At 32.9% G+C, this 21,423-nt stretch overlaps 2 protein-coding genes across 6 annotated transcripts in view; both read left to right on the top strand.

Annotated features, from left to right (window-relative positions):
* Positions 1-8,917: 8,917 nt before the first annotated feature.
* On the top strand, positions 8,918-14,282 carry LOC102594093 (purine permease 3-like). 5 transcript variants are annotated; one of them, XR_001472140.1, is made up of 4 exons: positions 9,019-9,210; positions 9,423-10,038; positions 13,408-13,448; positions 13,828-14,282. XR_001472140.1 is itself a non-coding variant. In XM_015304442.1 (3 exons), exons 1-3 carry the CDS (start codon positions 9,168-9,170, stop codon positions 14,185-14,187), a joined length of 444 nt encoding a protein of 147 aa, XP_015159928.1. In that variant the 5' UTR covers positions 9,006-9,167; the 3' UTR covers positions 14,188-14,282. The 5 variants fall into 5 exon arrangements, 1 of the variants encoding a protein (XP_015159928.1); XR_001472138.1 differs by having other exon boundaries at positions 9,020-9,210; positions 9,274-10,038; XM_015304442.1 differs by lacking the exon at positions 9,423-10,038 and having other exon boundaries at positions 9,006-9,210.
* A 5,328-nt stretch (positions 14,283-19,610) lies between these two features.
* Positions 19,611-21,423, top strand: part of LOC102593776 (probable GTP-binding protein OBGM, mitochondrial) — a 9,339-nt gene continuing 7,526 nt past the window's right edge. Inside the window, exon 1 of the mRNA XM_015304436.1 lies at positions 19,611-19,794. The gene's annotated coding sequence lies outside the window, so the exon portion shown is untranslated. The remainder of the gene's footprint in view (positions 19,795-21,423) is intronic.

Below are 21,423 nucleotides of genomic sequence, written 5' to 3'. Positions count from 1 at the left end.
AATATAATCCTCCCACATAGTACGGACAATTTCCTCAGGTTGAACTTGCATTTTTCGATCATGTGACCGAGAAGATGAACCAACATTGTTACTTTGAGCCATTTGTTGGTCAATATCACCCACAACTATATTTTCATGCTCATAGAGCGTAAATATTTCATCAGTACTTTGGTATTCTCGCAAATAATTATGTAACACTGCACAAGCTATGACAATTTTCACTTGTGTATTAATATCATAATGGTTCATGCCTTGTTTCAGTATTCTAAATCTATTTTTCCAAGCTCCAAAAGTCCGTTCAATCACATTGCATAGAGATGAATGCCTATAACTAAATAGTTCTTTGACATTTTGAGGCTCTCTTTCACTTCCTCGGTAATCTTGCAAATGATAGTGTAGTCCTTTGTATGGAGCTAAAAATCATTTTGTGTTTCAGAAACCAGCATCTACAACATAATATTTATCTACCAAAAAACATTTTATAGAGAATTACTAAAAGCATATGTGACTTAAATGAGACAACTTTACGTAAATAAATAATATTTTTTCTAAAGATGTAATTTAAAGTTACCATGTGGCGGAAATGAAAATTGTGACGTTGGTTCAACAAGTGCATTCTCAAGTACTTTACTATCATGTGCAGTACCTTCCCAACCAGCAGCAACAAAGGTAAATAGCATATCAAAATCACAAGCACATAAGACATTTTGTGATGTTCTTCTTTTGCGATTACGATATGCTTGTTGCATTGCTTTAAGAACATCCCATTCTATATATGTTCCATCAATCGCACTAACACAATCCTACCAAATAAAAATATATCAATATTAGTTTACTGAACATAAAATAAATTGGAAGCATTATAGAATGCACTTCATAAAAATAATGTTTATAAGAGTAATAAAAATAGTGCTTCCAAGACAATACAAAGTCATAAAATAAATATTATCTCTTTAAACAAAGTTGATAGGAAATATGTAACTAAATACTAATAACTTACACATAAAATATAAATGTTCACTTATTAAGGCCATAAAATAAATTTATTAATGTGATTGAAATTTTACCTTAAACCAAGGCCAAAATCGAGTATTATGTCAAATTTTGGAATGTACACTAGTCATATTTTTGGTTGTATAAATGTTGGTGCCATCTTGCTAATTGCCTCGGCAACTATTTTAACATGCCGGTTAATTGTTTCAAGTGAATGTTGAAAAGTTTCACAATCGTGACGTGTGAGTTAAAGTGACTATATGTTGGTGAGAATAATAAATTTTATGTCGGTGATAATAATAAATTTTAAAAAGTAAGGATGTTATTATAAATTTTATTTACATATGAAAGAAATGGTTAGTAGATATAAATATGGGGTTGTTTTAACAAAATATAAACTCATGGATCAATTATTGTATTAAAAAACTCAAATCATGATATGGAATCACCATATAATTTTCATATCATGGTTTTTGGAGAATATGGTATCACCTCTCATGATATGGAATCAGCGTAAAAATCGCATGTCCAAACGCTGATTCCATCTCACGATACCATATTGTGATATAGTATCACATGGCCAAACGCCTACTTAATCCTTTGTCAACTGAATTCTTAAATTCATATAAAAATAAGACTTTCAAACCCCTCTAATCATGCGTGTAACTCACTCTCCCTTACAAAATGACATGTCATATCCATACCAAATATATTCGCCATGTCATAATGCTACATCATATATTATTAACCAAAATGTTAAATAATAAATTTTCTATTTAAAAAATAAAATAAAATAGTTACATTTCTCAACTTTCCTTCACCTCCACAACCACCATTAGAGATCTCTCACCACATTCATTCCTTTATTCCTTTCTTCTTCAAAAATGAAAATAAAGCTTTCTTGATTGGTAGCATTTGACTAATTAACATGAATTTACAATGTTTTCTTAACGTTGGATCTTGTGGCAGAATTTTGAGGCTCAAAGAAGAAGACTACGCACAATCGAACCCACAGCTCAACACAGAAAAAAATCTATTTGCTCTCCTCTCCATTTCTCTTCATCGTCTATGCTCTAACCACTATGGAAGATCCATAGCAACCGGAGCAAAATCACCATTAACTGTCTTCTTGTTCAACATCTGAAACTTTCATTGACACCTTTAAAACTTACTAAAACACTCAATATTTAACCGAGGTTCAGTGGACAGAATGGGCGAAGATGTAGACGAAAACGACGTCGCAGGGAACACCGAAATACATATCATTCCAGAAGAAAAAGGGAGAAGTTGTGAACCTCTGTTTTTTTGCGATGCATCAACAAATTACTAATCCCAAATCAATAGCAATTTAGTATCCACTTTCTCAGCAAAATTGCAGTAAAACAAAGTACTAGTATTATTAGAAAGCATAAAGATAAGTTCAATGGACATCAACATGTAAAGAAGAGAATCCAGATCTAATCCTCTATAGCTGAACTTCTTAATAGTTCTCTTCCTTGGTTGTCGATCGCAACATGAACTTCAACTTTCGCCATGGATTGGGGACGGACTAGAGCTTAAGAGAGTGACAACGACTAGGGTTTTGGGAACGACGACGGAAGGAGGGGTTGGGGACGATGATGGAAGGAGGTTGGGAACTTTAATTTGTTTTTCCTTTTTATGTTTATTATTTAATCAATTTTCTAAAGCAAATTTATTGCTCTCACTCTCCTTTTAAAGCGTTGATACCACTCTCTATAATGAGTCAGCAAAAAAATGTCACATAAGTTCGGTCAATGGTCAGAGAATTTTAAAAGTTTCATTTTAATTGAGTTTAAGGGTTCAGTTGACAAAAGATTAAGTATAAGAATTTAGAATACAAACGCATACAAATATAAGGGTTCATCAGACCATTTCACCTTTTTTATTGCCAGAAGTTTCTTTGGTTCAAAAAGTTCCTCCAAGGCACTTCTCCATCCAAAGAAATTTTTAATCAATCAACTATACTTCAAGCTTAATCTTCTTCGCTATAAGGAAATCTTGTATTTTAGTTACTCCCTTTGTTTCTAATTACTTGTCCACTTTTTAATTGACACACCTATTAAAAGAACAATAATTGATATAGTAAGTTTACCATTTTATCCTATTAATTATGAAGTGGATGAATTAAAATACTTAAGATTTTCAAAAAGTTCTCCATTTCTCAAAGTAACAAATTGAGGGTATAATAGAATTTTTTTTTTGTTCTTTTTTTATTTGTCAAAATGGACAAGTAATTAGGGATAGGGAATAATTGATTACTTAGAAATAGTCCATTTTAAGGTTTCGGACTCACCCCAAGAAAGCCCATACCTAAAGTGTCCATAACAATGCTCATTTAACTTATACATAATCCCACATCGGCTACAGGAGTCGAAGCGAGCATGTGCAATCCTTAAAAGCAGCTCCTTCGGGCTCACTGAAACTCACGCAGCCACGCAATGAGCACATAGCGAACTATTCTTTCGCCTTTTACTAAAGAATACCGTGTGCGCGTTGCAAATAGTGGCATACGCCAATTTTTGGAGGGGATTTCTTTGCTGAGATTCCCAACAACTCTAGTTGAAACTTGTGTTCGCTATGTTTGGCATTCTTCTCAAGGGGATTTCTTTGCTGAGATTTATCTTTAAACTTCTGTCTACTCAGATAGACAGCACATTTTTATTAATAAATTGTATTCTCTTCTCAACAACATTTCTACGTAACTCCAATTTATAATGGAACACCGATATTGCTCTAATTTACGTATCAATTAGAAGCGCGTAATCTCACAAATAGGTACGCAGACCATGCCCTACATTAGGATGGGAGGTCTTACCCAACATATCAAAAGCAGATAGATTTTTTTTTTGGAAATGATTAAAATCTTGCATAATAGAATGTGACTGCCAAAATATAAAAACAATCTGGTATGAAGATCTTGCAATACTTGATCAAATGTCTAATTAACATGTCTCAAGATGCTCTTATCTGGCAAAATGTTTAAACAAATACTCACGACTATGGAGCTCAAATATTTTATGAAATTTTTATTAGCTGCCTGTTCTGCATGAGGACATTAATGATGCACTTTTATAATTCCATATCAATTTTCAAATATTATTATTCACTTTAAAAACAAAAACTTCTTTTTTAAAATAAATTTCACAATAAAACATGATCAACATTAATCACTTACTTTGTGATTATGATATTCATTTTTATGCTTAGAAATTGATTGAGGTAGCAATCATGTTTATCATCTCAAATCTAAACATTGTTGTGTGTACTAAAATGAAAAATTAAAACTCCATTATTGAATTTTTTAGAAGCTTGAAAATTCACTAATGAGTTTTGTGATTTGTGAATTTTTTTGGACAAATTGATGATTGAGGTTTGTTGTAATGTTTATTTTTGTTTGTTGATAATGTCATTTTGAAGTTGTTAAAATTTGAAGTTATGCAATGAAGATTTGAGTTATTTGTTGATATTTCTTATCCGTTTCGAATGAAGTTTCGTGGGTTGAAATTCGTGTGAGACCAAACTCGATTGTTGTATAAGGAATATTGCACAATTTTGTATAACAAGGTAAACATGTGTATACACACCCTTTAGCACAATTATACACTTTACTACAAAGTTGATACATGGTGTATAATAAATATATAATATCATATAGTGGATGTATAAATACTATTACAAAAGAAAGTTGGCGATTCGGGTGTACAAAAGAAAATTAAATGTTCTCATTTTTTCCTATGCAAAATGGAAGCATTTTTTTGAACTTAAGCATTTGAAATAAGTATGAAAATTACCATGCTAACCCATAAAGATATACTTAATATGGCTATTCACTTTCATAGGCCCTATGTTTTTAATTCGCATAAAACATACTCAATTACTCTTTAATATCATTAGAGTATATATATACTTTGATGACATCAAAGAGGAAGAGATAGTGTTTCAATATAAAGACTGTTAAATTAATGTCTGATATCATCATAGTATATATATACTCCAATGGTATCAAGGATGGAGAAGCAATAGTTCAATGAATAGAACAAGGGGGTACTTGCGTAAATAGTTTGAGTCGTGGGTCCAATCAGGATAAATAGTTTGAATTAGGTCTAATTTGGGTAAATACTTTACTTAATGAATCTAATTTATGTAGTTTTCCCTAATATTCACAATGTTAATTGCAAAATTTTAGCCCGCAAGCTAAACCCAAACCCAAATCTGTTTAGCCCTGTCCTGTCCTATTTAGTAGTATTAAAGTATTTCAAATATTATTTTCTGCCATTTACCCCATTTAAAATCCCCCCGCCTCACCCCAATTCCGTCCCAATTGTCACCTCTAGTTCCATGATTCCATCCAACTCCACAATGATACATAATGGCAATGCTTAATCAAATGTCTAACGTGTCTCACGATACTCTATCTTGCAAAATGCTTAAATTATGCACACAACTTTGGAGCTGAAAGATTTTATGCATTCGTTTTACTAGAATCTTACATTGCATTCTCCCAATACACACACACACACATATATATATATATAGCAATGTAGTTTCTTAAAAGGTCTAGATGGAGAACAGGCGAAGAATGATTTCTCCGTAGATCTTCCTAAAGCGCCAAATAATCAATTCAGAATTGATACGAATAAGTAGCTATTCATTTTTTCGGATATCATACATATGATTTTCGTCGTAGATCTAGCATAACTACGATTTATAAATATGCATGATTCTAGATTAACCATTTATTTCTAATCGGATGATATTGAATAATGATGTTTGTGTTGTAAGGTAATCGAAAGAATCGTTCGTTAATTCTACTAATAATAGAATAGCGATAGATTATAAAAAAATATTATTGATTATAAGTTACTTAGCGATGAAATTCATAGTTAAGTTCGATTTTATAAATTTTGTGATATTCTCTATGAAGAAAATAAAAAGAAAAAATTGACATAACATAACAACCTATGGACTTAATTGACAATAAATAGTTCTTTTAAAAAAAATAAAAATAAAAAGATATAAATAGAGATAAGTACAAGTAAGGGGGGCTAGGCCTTACCTTACTAATCCTAATGAGACAACAAATCTCTACTAATTAACAAGCATGAAGAAAAAAAGAACTAGAGAAAATTAGGTATTCTATGATCATCACGGAGTTTATAATACTCTTTATGATGATATACTTAAATAATGCAAGAATATAAAATCTAAGAATAAAGATGAGTTAGCCACCTCAAAGTTCATTTGATATATGTATGATCTAAAACAAATAGTTTGCCCGTCTAAAGTAATCTGAGGTATTTGCCTCTTGTCTTCTTCTTCAAATTTGTCCAAAAATAATTGATAGTTCATCACTTCTTCTTGGATTTGTTGGATCTTGATAAAGTTGTTGACACTGTCATATGATTTTGCTTTGCTAGTCTCATCGGTAGGTGTCTTGGAACAAAATCCTCGCTCACCTTACCATCCTAACTATGTTGTCTTCTATGTGTCTTCCTTTTGCATTTGGTGCTTCCACTTCTTAATTTGTTGTCTAGGTGAAAGATCCCCCTCTTTAGCCACCTTATCAAAGCATATATCCAACATTTCATCTTCATCGTCTCCATCAGACATGTCATTGTCCAAGTCATAAAGAAAATCTCTATCATCCATGTTTACTTTTGTAGCGCTCAAGTTAGATGAAGTACCTATGACTGCCATAGATGAATTTGCTTTACTTGTAGGCACAAATTCAAGTGTTTGAGGGCTTAACTTACTCCTACTAGGTGAAGGAGTATGATTCTCTTCCTCAACTAAATCTGCCCATCTTGAAGCACTCTCCCCCCCCCCCCTTCGTTTTTCCTTAGATTCATTCAAATTGTTTGTAGCTACCTTTTGATCTAAAATAAACATAGTAGGTGTATTTGGATTGATTTCTTTGCCATCTATCTTCTCCGTAACAGTGAACTCATTTTCATGTGTCACAAGAGCTTGTTGATTAGTATGTTCATCGTGACAACATTGTTTCAACTTTCCCGTTTGCTCAATCTGCTTGTCCAAGTCTAAAGTATTCCCAGATTAAGCAGATAATTCATCCGTAACATGTAGCCCTTCATATTGTCCAAACTTCTCATCTCGTAACACATCAAACTGAGTACATTCAACGACACTATTACTTCTATCAAACTCAACATGTGTAGAATTGTTTTGGTGCAAAGTGTGATTATTTGAGGACTTAGAACCAACCATTTTTTATGTGAGACCAAAGTCCATTGATTACTGGATTTTTCTACGGTAGTGTTGCCTTTTTTGGCTTCATCTTTCCTTGATTTAGTAACCACAACTGAATTAGGCGAACCCAACTCTCTATCGTTCACAAATATAGACGATAACTGCTCTATGGCGACTTGTGATGTAACGATCAACTGCCTTAAGTTATTATCTACATTATTTTGTGCCTCAACATCAATATGGACAGGAGTGGAAGACCCCGATGTGGTCGTACCAAGTTGCTCAGTAATCTTAGAAGTTAGTGTCCCAGGTAACATAACTTATGTATCTTATTTGTTCCCAGATGTTGCAGCAACAAGTAGGGGACGTGGTGCATCAACTTTTTCCCCACTATTTTTTTTAGAATTGTTGTTAGAAGAAGTTGGTAATGTTACCTCTTTTTTTGTTTGTTTAAGAGAAAGAACTTTTTTTTTCTCATCCAAAATTGATCGCAAATCTCCTTCGAACTTTTTCCCATTAATTTTTGTTTCATCAATCAGTCCACCTTCTACCTCCATAGTCAGTCTACATTCCTCCTCCTTATGACCCTAGTGTTTACATGTTGTGCAGTATGAAGGCAGTTTGTCATAGACAATTTTTTGCAACACCTCTTTAATGACACAAGTTTTTTCATCTTTTAAAAACATTCTAACTCTATTCGGAAGAGATGATAATAGATTAACCTCCACTTTTACCCTAGCTACACTAGGCCTTGACTTATCCGTTGTTGCCTTATCAACTTGTAGGGATGTCCCAATGGCAGATGCAAGTGAAGGCATCGCTTCACGAGCAAACATCTATGTTGACAGACTCGGAAAAGAAATCCAAGCTAAAGCAATTGATGTCTCCTCTTTTGGATTAAACCATGGTGTCCAGGGTTGAATTCGACATTGGTATTGATTATTCACACCCTTTTCTTTTATTGCGATGAATGATACTGCCTTAGAGTACACCTCCACAAAGTCTTCCCAATTCGATAGTCTTACCAGAACATGACGATGATCTAGTAGTCCTAAATTGCAATCTCCTTTGATTTCAAAGTGTCGTGTAAAAATCTTTCTAAGATCAATCATATCGGGTCTCCCATAAGAAAACTTAGCAACAAGAGCATATTGCAAGTTTTCTTCTTGGATATATGATTCCAAATCCGAAAAGTTGAAACTCACAGTAGGTTCTCCATGAACATAGATCACGGGTTTTAATTTTAATGGAAGTTTTCCATCAGATTTTTGAGTGCAAGTCGATGGATTAAAAATAGACGTATAACTAGGCTTTTCAAGCGTCTCTTCCACAGCTTGAGGCTGGGTAGAGATTGTTTCGGCCGTGGAGGCTAAAACTCCATAGGAGTCGCCTGGTGTGAAAGAGGCTAGCGTACAATAAATAGTTCGTTTTAAAAAATTTAGCAATTTTTTTATATATATTTATTTGACATTAAATAACCACATTTTTTCCCCTCAAAATCTCATTGTGTCTAATTTTTATTAGAATAAAAATGAAAGTACATGTGGGCTAGCCAAAGTGTTTGAGTCCACTTCATAACACTTTTTTTTAAAAAAGAGTAAAAATTGACTTTTTATTCATGACTTTTCAACAGGAAACAAATTTACACCTCCTTACACCTTCACGGGCAAAGCCCAACCCTAACTAGCCAATTACTAAAATAAGAATCATTTAATCAATAACAAAAAACAAATAACAAATAAGACCCAGGCCCATCCAATTCAGATATGAATATATATCTATTTCAAGGTAGGGTTTTCCAATATTATCACTTCATTCATCTTTATCCTTTCGCCGCTTTCTTCTCCTCTTCCCTTGATTTCATAATTTCATTTCCTGACCTGAGAATGCTGCTTTTTGTGACTAATTCATCTCTCCGCCTTCTCTTGCTATAGATTATCAACGTGATGTTGATGTTCCTCTTGATTGTTGAAAAATCAGCTAACAAGAGTAAGTATCTTATTTCTGAGTTCATCCTCCTTTCTTGCTATTGACTTCAATGTTCTTTTCCAGTTGTTTTTTCAGATTACATGAGTTGTGCTTGTTTTTTGTTGTCGGATCTTGTCTAAAGGAGGCGAGCCTCTTCATTTGGCAAGTCCTTTTCCTTATTTTTCTCCTTTTTTTCTTCCTCTGATATTTGCTCACTATCTTCCTGCAAGTAGTCATGTAACAGATAGAGTGCACGGGTAGCTTTGCTCCGCCGCCCTTTAAGAGTGTTGATGGCTTCCTCCAGATTTAAAACTTCTACTCTTGACTCCAGATCCTCTATTTTATCAAGTCCTTTTTGTTGGATGAAATAACATAGGCTAGGTATCATCTCTATTTTTTTGTTGCCTTCAAGGACTTTGTAAATTGTTCCATTTTTTTCAGTGTCTTCCTCTCCCTACTACACAACTGCTTCAAAATAATTGAGTTATCATTCTTTGGACATGATTTAACATATTGATTGATGGGTTTATGATTGATAGACAATATAAGAGTGTACTTTGCAATACATATTTAATTAAAAATTATTTTTTCCCCAAATGATAAAAGTTTACCCTTCCAATCCCACTTCAAAACACATAAATACATAAACAAAGAAACAAAAAAAGGAGATAAAATGAAAAGTGGAAGGACACAAAAGCAGTAAAAAAAAAGTGAAAAGAGGGACATTCCAGATCTTCTCAGAGAGCTCATCGACCTCCACCCTGAAGTCTCAATTCTGCTCCTACTCTTTTAAAACCTCAACATCACTGAAACGCTAATGACCATTTCTGGTTTATCTTCGAGGAAAAGGTATGCTTCTGAACTTGATCTATTGTTGTTTTGATTTGATCTGAACATTCTTGAGTTGTAGATCTATGGACCTTATTTCTTACTTTGAGTCGTTTTGCATTTTCTTAGCTATTTTTTTATTCAAATAAAAGTTCAAGTGGATTGAATTCAATCAAGGGATTAATACCATTATTTGTTCTTAAATTCGGACAAATTTCACTGATTTTGTTGATTGTTGCACTGTCTATTATAGAACTTGTGAGAAGTTCTGTCGATCTCATCTTTAAAAATAATCTGAAAAAAAAATTACATTAAAAATTGAACAAAATAAGGTTTTGAAAAACTATACTCACTTTATAGAAGCATTTTTTCCTTGTCCCAAAAGAACCATATTTTACTCTTTAATTGTTCATTTTCAAGAATCAATAAAAGATCCAATGATGGATAAAACAGAATAGTTGATAAAACCATCAACTTTTCTCTTTCATCCATCATTGGATCTTCCATTAATTCTTGAAAATAAACAATCAAAGAGTGACTTTTGATTCTTTTTAGGACAAGAAAAACAATACTTCTAGAGAGTGAGTATTTGTCCAATTTTTATAATAAAAAAAAAATTCGTAGATTTTCTTTTCTACAAAAAAATGAGAATAGTTGTTGCAAATGGTTTATGCAAAATGAGATTTACTTGCTTAAAACTTATTTGTCCTTTTGTGAGTATCAACTTAAGATTATACCTTGACTAAAATGAAGGAACTAAACTTTTTTAAGGGTTGTTAAAATTTTAAAAAGAAAATATAATAGTAAATTTAAGGATTCAATAAATAGATTGCATATAAATAAAACTTTTCACCTATCGACATACTACCTTTTGAGTGAAGTGGTGTTAGTTGACACCTTTAGAATATATGTGGTTGCGTCATTGATGATGATGAATATTATTTGAATTTTACGTGCACGAGCTTTCGTGTAAGGTTTCAACATTCTTTATCGTGATTTTATGTATCGGTGTACCTCATCATCTTACGGAGGGTTTCGTGAAGGTATTGCAAGAAAAACGTTTGAAAGTGATATCAACATGATATTCATGGTCTAACACAATAGAAAACTTAAGAAATTGTCTAATTCATATATAAAAAAAATCCCCAAAAATTGTCGTAAAAATGGTAAGACTGTATGTACAGTTCTCCTAACTCCCTGTGGAAGGTTCCATAAAGGTTTTGCAAAAAAAATGTCTGGAAGTCACATTACCCCAATATTCATATGTGTTATTCAAAAAACTAAGACAATCACCTAATTCTTGTAAATTGGTCCATGAATGTCCAAAAATATTGTAAAAATGGTGACACTATACTAATGCTACCACAATTTCCTACGGAGGATTCCATAAAGGTTTTGCAATAAAATCGTATAAAAGCCATATCACCACTATATTCATGGGCTAACACACACAAATATTGAGAAAAAACGGCTAATTCATGTAAATTGTCCCCTAAATGTCGAAAAATGTCACAAAAATGGTGAGGTTGCACGTATTGCTCCCCAACTCCCTACGGAGGGTTTCATGAAGGTTTTTCAAAAATATCGTCTGAAATCCATATCACCACAATATTATGGGCTAACACACATGAAAACCTGAAAAATGTCTAATTCATGTAAACTGCCCCCAAAATGTCGTAAAAATGGTGAGATTGTATGTACTGCTCCCTCAACTTCCTACGGGGAGGGGTTCCATAAAGGTTTTACAAAAAAAAATTGCCCATCGGCCATATCACCAAATATCCATGGGCTAACGCACCCGAAAAACTAAGAAAATCACCTTATTTCTGTAAATTGACTCCTAAATGCGCAAAAATATCATATCAATGGTGAAACTGTGCGTACCTCTCCCCCAACTTCATACGGAGGATTCCGTGAATGTTTTGCAAAAATCATATTATCACAATATTCATGGACTAATAAATAAATAATGTGATTGAAAGAGTTCGAACTTTGAGCCCTCTAAGTACACATCATTGAGTTCATACCTTTTACTACTATTTTAAACTGGAATTTTATGTTCTTATAATTTATGTTCTTGTTTAAATCTTCTTCCTTTTTCCACATTTTGTTCTTTCTGCCAAATAAAAGAGGTTGAATATTTTTTTGAAAAAATCATTAAAGAGCATAATGTAGTGATAATAAAATGAGAAGAGAATGAAGAGGTCTTACGTTAAATTTCAACGGAAGCTAAAAAAACTACTAGATAATATCTTCGTGTTTGCGTAAACTTAAAGTTACCTTATCATGTTAAATAGTTGACGTACGCTCAAGCTGGCTCCGATACCACCTAAGAAAGATGGGAAAGTGACTAGTCAAATTAATAAATGCATAACATGTATTGAAAAATATACAAGAGTGTGAATAAGTATTAAACAACACAGTAGCGCATCTCACACTACAAGATTATTTTTTAAAAAAATAGAAAAGAGAAGTCATGAAATAAATTTCATTCATACTAAATCAAATAAACACTTATATATACACTACACACAACCTTTTTTTATTGAAGAATAATAAAAAAATAACAAGTTGTGCAACGTGCTTACCAATAAACAAAATCAAACTAGTAAGATGTAATATAAATACTCATGTCAATAAATTAAAAGACATACAATCAATATTTAATTAACACATGGTAAGATTTAATATAAATACTCATGAATAAATACTGGAAATTCTCAAAAATAGTATTACTACAACGACAATTAAAAATGAAGAATTACTTACTATTTTTGAACATTGTTATATTTTCAATTGGTAGATGTGGTGGACCTTTGATCTCTCGTTTATACTTTCTTCATGGTGGCCAAAGAATTTGGATGTCTAGTTGGTTAAAAACCGTTGGCTGTCCAATCATTCTCATCCCTCTTGCTATCGCGTATTTTCAACGTCGTAAAATTGATCCTCAAATCATTTTTATTACTCGTAGAGAATTCCTAGGCTCAGCTGGCCTAGGAATTCTCACGGGACTTATTGCCTACTTTAACTCTTGGGGGCCCGCAAAATTACCCGTTTCAACTTCAACGCTTATTAACGCGACTCAACTAGCGTTCACTACGCTATTCGCTGTGCTACTCATTAAGCAGAAATTGACCGCGTATTCGGCGATTTCTGTTGCTTTGTTGATCGCCGCAGCCGCCATTTTGGCGCTGCGGACGACAGACAATGACTTGCCCACGGGCGAGTCCACAATGGATTATATGATGGGTTTTTTTATGTCGGTTATAGGAGCCGTTCTTTATGGGTTACTATTGCCCCTTATTGAAATGATTTACATGAACGCGAAAAAAGCTATTACTTACACTACTGTATTGGAAATTCAAATGATTATTGCTATTTTTGCTACAGCTTTTTCCACCGTTGGAGTGATTATTAACAAGGATTTTCAGGTAATGTTTACTTTTTATGATAGTATTACATTATAATCGAAAAAAAATATTTTAATTTTTTTATATAATAGTTTTGTTATTTATAATGAAAATATAATTAAACTTTAACAAATTTTATAAGTTCAAATGATGAAACTAAAACGTAAAAATTCCTTTTGAACTTGGAAAATGTGAGAAATTAAAAAATGAAGTTCAGACTTCCATGTTGAAGGTCTCAAGTTCAAAAACTCCTTGCAAGCAAAAGCGAGGGGTTTACCTTCTGGGTCGAGCTCGTTGCACTGAGTTTGCCTAGTGCGTATAACAATTCATCATTATAATAGGCAAAAATTTTTTTGGAATAAACGAAATTATTATTAATAACTTATTTAAATTTGAACAGGCAATTCAAGAAGAGGCAAGCCAATTTGATATTGGAGACGTTAAGTATTATTTGGTGCTGGTATGTTGTGCCATTATTTGGCAATTCACACTATTGGGAATAGTTGGAGTAATTTTTTATTCTTCATCTTTGCTCTCTGGAATTATTAGTGCTTTCTTACTTCCCATTACTGAAGTCTTAGCTGTGATTTTATTCCGTGAAAAATTTCAAATTGAAAAGGGAATTGCTATTTTTCTAGCTATTTGTGGATTCATATCATACTTTTATGGTGAAAATGAGCAAAGTAAGAAGGAAAAGCAGAAAACAATAGACGAGGAACAATCCCAACCTTTCCTATTGCAACCAGAATTAAGTATGTAGTCCAGAATGAAGTTTCGAGTGTTAAGTATTGTTTCATAATGTAACGTATTATATTATGTTATGGTGTATTGTATTGTACCGTATTGTTTTAATGAATACAATATAGTTTGAATGGATTGTATAGTTCTCCGTCGTTACATAATGTCACATATCCATAATTTGAATGATAAACCAACAAGAAAAGTAGGGTACATAGTAGAGCTACTATGAAAATATAGGGTATAAAAGATAAAATATAATTATTAAATAACAAAATGAGAAGAAAATATTAAGGTAACAATGCAATCACACCAATCGATCATTAAATAAAATGAGTCTTTTCGTCGTTACCTAACGATGGATTTAAACGATACAATACAATAGAATTTAAGTAACTATCAAAACAAACATTGTATTTAAACTAACAATACAATACAATACAACGGGTAACAACCATCCAAACAAGGTGTTGAGCAAAATGTTTTGTATTTGACCTGTATTCTTTTTCTCTATTTTGTATTCTCCTCTTCTACATAAAAAAGGAATGATGACTTATTTGAAAAATAGCTTATGAAGTTATTATATTAATAACCTTATGTTAAATCCAAAATGATCGTATCTTATATGATCTTGCAAATTTGAGAAACAATATTTAGTTTAATATTATCAAAACTAAAAAATTAATGTTTTAGTTTGTGATAATTGTATATGCTTCGATTAGATATATCTTCACTTTATTACATTAAAATAGGTAAAAAGACAATAAGTTGATAACAATATTAGATAGGAATATTAATATTTCATGTCGACGTAAACTTGCAAAAATGGAATATTCTGACGTGTGAAGCCCCAAGCAATTTTAGCGCTCCTTAAAGCCTTAAATTAATATTCATGACCAATAAGATTATATGAGAGGTTGTTCTTCGGGATGACTCAGTTAGTTTGGAGGGTAGTTATCCACACGGATGACCCGGGATCGATACCCCCTCAGTGTCTTCTGCGTCGAGCCTGTCGCATAGGGCTTGCCTAGTGCGGTTTACATCCCCTAGGTATTGTTTGCAGGCTATTACACAGTGGGGAATTTACCCAATGCGCACAAAGTGCTCACCACAGAGTGCTCATCCGAAGGGCAGAGGTTGTAGCGGTTGCGGGTTATCCTGGGGTTCAAAAAAAAAAAAAGATTATATGAGAGGAATAAATTTGTGAGTCCAAGCTCATATAGAGTATAAGTGTTTTAAGGATGTTTACCGACTAAGTTGAATCAGTATCATTGCGGAAACTAAGTAGGTGTTAGACATGAACTTAAAATCATGATTTGAATCATTGGTTTAGGTAGAGGTTACATTGAAGTTGATCTTCCTACTAGGATAGATATTCTAACAACATATTATTTAGCATCGTAAATTGCATCAGAAAGGGCATGCGGAAATTTTTATTTGGACATGTAATTTGAATTTTAAAAGTTGTACTCAGAGGCGAACTTAGGATTTGAAAATTTCAGGTGCACCAAATATGACCTCTAAGCTAAACTTAAAATAAAAATATTGGGAAAATGCATAAGAACCCCCCAACCTATGCCCAAAATCCCTGAGACACATCTAACCTTTACTAAGGTCCTATTACCCCCCGAACTTTATTTTTTAATTAATTTTCTATCCCTTTTCGGCCTACGTGGCACTATCCTTAGAAAAAATTGTCAACACGCGCTGGGCCCACAAGATAGTGCCACGTAGGCCAAAAAGGGGTAGAAAATTATATATAAAATAAGTTCGAGGGGGTAATAGGACCTTAGTAAAGGTTAGGTGTGTCTCAGAGATTTTAGGTATAGGCTGGGGGGGTTCTTATGCATTTTCCCAAAAATATTGAAATAGTTGTCACGACCCAAAGTATACCCTAGACATGACATGTCGTATAGGACCTCGAAAGACCCTACACAAGCCACTTGACATACATACAACACAATAGAATATACAATTAGAGAGTTTAAGTAGGACGTCTCGTATCATAAAAGGAAGTTTGAACATGAATGTAGAATCATAACTAAGTCTTGACAAGTCCTTCTAAAATAACTTAGGAGCGGTTGAGACGTAACCATACACCACATACAAAGTTTAAGAGTAAACAATAAAAGCAATAAACGGTCGTCATGGCTTTGCCCTCGCAGTATGATGACTCACCAATCCAATAGTTATTAGAAATCCAAGCTAGCCACGAGCGGGAGGAGAAGGAGCGTCAAATCCTATATTAATTATGAGACAATATAGGCACAAGTATGCATTAGTACATGGAATGTACTAAGTATGGGGGAAAATGCATAAACGTAGACATGATATCATAGTAGGCTTAACACATGTAATGCATGACTAAGTAGAACGTTTAAAAGTTTAGAAAGCAAAGTCATTAATTAAAACCATGAGACAAGGTCAAGCATTAATAAAAAGGTATAATGAAAGCTTTAAGGAAAAATTATAGTTTTTTTATGGGATATTAGTTTTAATCGATAATAGACCATGTGAGCTATAGCTTGAAATTCGGTGTAACTCCCACACCGAAAAGGGAGAGTCTACTTATCAAGGTAGAACTCCGTATCATATCATTAATGTTATGTGGATCCGTCACTTAAGACATTCCTACAAGGGCGCATAGTTTCGGACTAAGAGATTGCTCCTAGAGATTACCCTGATTGAGCCTTCACCTCAAAGTCCTCTCGATGCTAAGTAAAATCTCAACGGAATAGGCAAAGTCAATTATCTAAGCATAACATTAGAAAATATGATAGTCAAAATATCAATTCAAACCATAAAGTCGTATAAGAGTAGCTCCTTTCAAAACAATGATTTCATAAACTTCTTCATAATAGACACTTACCTTCCTAAGCATAAAAAATCATGACTTCCTTGCAAGTTGGAGAAAATGGCCAAATGACCCCCCATTCTATTAGTGGATTCTCAACTACACACTTATATTTTAGGAGGGTCCTATTACCCCCTTGAACTATTTTATAGTAGAATTATTTGCTCCCTAATGCTGAGTTGGCAAAGAAAGTGTAATTCACTTTCTCAAAGAGAGTGAGATACAAACTTTCTTATTTTTCTTTTTCATATTAATTTTCTGATTTAAAATAAATAAATTATGTATGCTACTTTTTACTTTTCTTTATCTTTTTCATTTTATTTTCTTGCTCTTCTTTCTCTATCTCTTCAACACTCCGTCTGATTTAAGTTGTCTGGAAAAAAGTAAGAAATCGCCTCACTGTTAATAATAGTTACTTTTACCGCTATCTCCTTTCTTCTTCTTTTTTCAAAAGAAATCGACTTCACTTGAAAAAATTAGGAGAATACGAGATCAAATTAAAAATCAACACTTTTGCATAGCTAAGTGTTCATAAGTTGAAGCACAAAAACACAAAATTGAACAATATAGAGGAAACTCAGTTGAGTAAATAAAATAACAAAGCATCAAAGTCAAAATTAGTATCTTTTACAGCTAAATTTTTATACTTCAAGTATAACAACGCACAAAATTGAAGAAACCTAGATTCAAATCAGATCTGAAAGTTGATTAGTGATTACTATACAAGTATATCAACATCAAATTCTTTAACATGAACAACCCTAAAGATTTTCTCCTTTTAAATTGTTGTGAACCAAATCAATATGTTTACGACTTTGAAAATTCGTAAACTTTCAAGAATTTCACCAATCAAATTCATATCTCATTCAAATATACTTCATTTTTTAGCTACCCAAACTCCGACAATACTCATCGGAGAACACCCATTAAATACCAAACCTAGATATTCAAGATTGGCTTGTATAAGAAAATTGAGAACTTCTCTGAAAATAATTCAAACAAAGATTAAGAAACTAAAATTTTTGAGGTTTTAGAAATGGAACTTCGAATTTTCACTTTAGTGGCAGAAAATTTGTAGTCAAAGAAAAGAAGAATATGCTGAAATAGAAAAGAAAACAAATTTAAAAGGGAAATCGAATAAAAAAGTAGAATAATAATATTTTAATAAAAAAAGTACAATATATTTATGTGGCATCGTGCGTGCAGCCACCACTTACCACAAATCTGGGTGTGACCTTTTAAGGGGTAATATATTCCACTTTTAAAATGTCTAGGGGGGGTAATAGGACCCCCATAAAGTATAAGTGTGTAGTCGAGAATTGACTAATAGATTGGGAAGTCATTTGACCATTTGACCATTTTCTCTGCAAGTTGTGAGAAAACCTTTCACAATCCATTGATATATACTTAACTTAAAAGCATCCTTAAATCATAACTTAATCCTTACATAAAACATGCATAAAATCTCTTATCAATTTATCATATGATCATAGTTCATATATAGTTCATGGATGAAAAATATCAAAGAATAAAGCATGGGTCGAAATCAATTATAAATCATGTAATTAGGTTATATCACTATTAAAAAAACAGTGAATACCGACCTAAAAATTATCGACCTCCAATGAAAGTCGGTAATTTTCGACCTCCGGAGGTCGGTATTGTTAAAAAAAAAAAAAAAACCTGAAATCAACTATAAAGAGTCGGTTTTTAAGCAAAATAAAGCGAAAAAAATCAAATACCGACCTCTGGAGGTCGGAATGTTTCCCAAAAAAAATGAATTACAATAAAAACTGACCTCTTGATGTCGGTATTAAATAAATAAATAACCATATTTTATTTTTTCACAATTAAATATAAAAACAAAATTGAGAAATATTTTGAATTAATTTTATTTAAAATCGTCTTCCGGAGGACGATTTTGTGTAAAATAAAAACAAAAAAAACTATAATACCGACTTCCGGAAGTCAGTAAAATTAAATAGTATGTAATTAAATTAATTTTCATTAAAAATATTTATATAGTGACTTCCAGAAAATTAATAAATTAATATTTTCAATTAACTTTAAATAAACCGTCCTTCGGATGACGGTTTTATATAAGTCAAAAAAAAAATTAATATAAAATACCGACTTCCCGATGTCAGTCTTATTTAATTAACATGATTACTTTTTATTTATCTTAAAATTTAATGTGATACCGACCTCATGAGGTCGGTTTTTTATTTAATCTAATTACTTCTAATAAAAGCGACATTCGGAGGTCGGTTTGTTTAAAATATTCTTATTAATCATAATTTTGCTATTGTGCATAATACTAAATTTTCATTTTACACCTACAATTAATTGTTTCAAAAAGTGTAACAATTTGTATACTTTTATAAATAAAAAGTTATAAGAATTCGTGAAATAAATAAAAAAATATCAATAATCCATATTGAGAGTATGAAACTACGTTGATATGAATTAGGAGATAATTCTACTTATATTTATAGAGTAATGTACAAATTCTATCAGTCTGTCGTCAAATCATGAACTTAATATCTCATGTAATGATGTAGAGGTGAAGAGCTAACATATAATTCCACCCGCCCATCCCGACCGGCGCCCACCCCACCCATTTCGACCGGCGCTGCCTCGATCAGCAGCAGCAGGAGGTCGCGCCACCATCCCCGATCGGCTCGCCGCGCGCCTCGATCAGCAGCAGTAGCAGGTCGCATTAGCAGCGCAGAGGCGGCAGCAGCAGCAGCAAACTCCGGCAGCAGCAGTTTCTTGGTTGGTTTCTATCATCCCTTCCACTTCGCGTATCCATCTCAATATCCTGTAGTTAACAAACGGGAATTCCAAGTAAATGAAACTGTGAAATACATACAGAAACTAACCTTTCTTGTAAGTAAGTAGAATTTGCAAAGTAGATAGGAGCTTCTACAGCTAGTATCAGGAAAGATGGAATTCTAACTGCTGTTCTATATCTGTTCATGTTTTGATATACATGAGTTCCAGGAATATTGCCCAAGACACCAGTATTTGGCCTTGTAACATGCAACAAGATCTTAAAAACCGAAACTCCAACCTAAAATTTCATCAGCAAAAAACAGAAAATATTAGTTAGGTAAGATAAGAAGGACTTAAAATCTGAAACTTTCGAGGGGATGCTTACTGCAATGGCTAGGCTGAGATGACAATGGGGGTGTAATAGAACAGTGGCATTAGAAACAGCAGGGTGATTAGCACAGCTGTAGCCCCAGCATTGTAATTTACTGCTGATCGAGAAAATGATCCTGTAAAAGTAAAACTTATCTAGGTAAAACAGAACAGAAAATCTTACTTATATCTATAGATAGCTAAAACCACAGGCCAATGATGCCAAGGGCAGAGATCCCTTGGCGTAAGTTTTTTTTTTTAATGCCCTTATTTAAATTTCTGGCTCCATGACTGAATGAGGTTGGTACCTGTTGTAACATAGCAAGAAGAACAGGATCCAGCCATGTTCATTAGTCCAATAGCCATCATTTCTTTGTTTCCATCAACTTGGTAATTCTTCAAAGCAGAAAATGTCCTTTCTACTGCAATCCCTTCCTGTAAGTCCACGAAAACGTTGATCACGAACCACTTCTTTACAATTTCTATGACCAATCACTCGTAATGGATAAAAACGACTTACTGTGAGTGCTAAGATCCCGGATACAATGCCAGTTTTGATGGCAAGAGGCAGATAAGGACCACTCAGATATAACATGTTCATTGAGGGTGGATTTAGACCCTTTGGCAGATGTCCAATCTATGCAAGATCGATTTGAGTCCATCTAGTGTTGACACTTAGCTTTAAATTTAGAAATAATATATTTGTTAAGCATAAGTACCAACACTAGTTGATCCTATTGATGACAAAATTGATTTTCTTGCAAAATCAATTTGTGTCTTGTGTCCATCTAGTGTTGACACTTAGCTTTAAATTTAGAAATAATATATTTGTTAAGCATGAGTACCAACACTAGTTGATCCTATTGATGACAAAATTGATTTTCTTGCAAGATCGATTTGTGTCCATCTAGTGTTGACACTTAGCTTTAAATTTAGAAATAATATATTTGTTAAGCATGAGTACCAACACTAGTTGATCCTATTGATGACAAAATTGATTTTCTTGCAAGATCGATTTGTGTCCATCTAGTGTTGACACTTAGCTTTAAATTTAGAAATAATATATTTGTTAAGCATTAGTACCAACACTAGTTGATCCTATTGATGAAAAAATTGGTTTTCTTGCAAGATCGATTTGTGTTCATCTAGTGTTGATACTAAGCTTTAATATAGGAATAATGTGTTTGTTAAGCATAAGTACCAACACTAGTTGATCCTATTGATGACAAAATTGATTTTCTTGCAAAATCAATTTGTGTC

Source organism: Solanum tuberosum, unplaced genomic scaffold (assembly GCF_000226075.1).
Source record: "Solanum tuberosum cultivar DM 1-3 516 R44 unplaced genomic scaffold, SolTub_3.0 scf00551, whole genome shotgun sequence".
Lineage (NCBI taxonomy): Eukaryota > Viridiplantae > Streptophyta > Magnoliopsida > Solanales > Solanaceae > Solanum > Solanum tuberosum.
The sequence above is the reverse complement of the archived record's forward strand: the minus strand, read 5'-3'. Positions and strand labels throughout refer to the sequence as shown.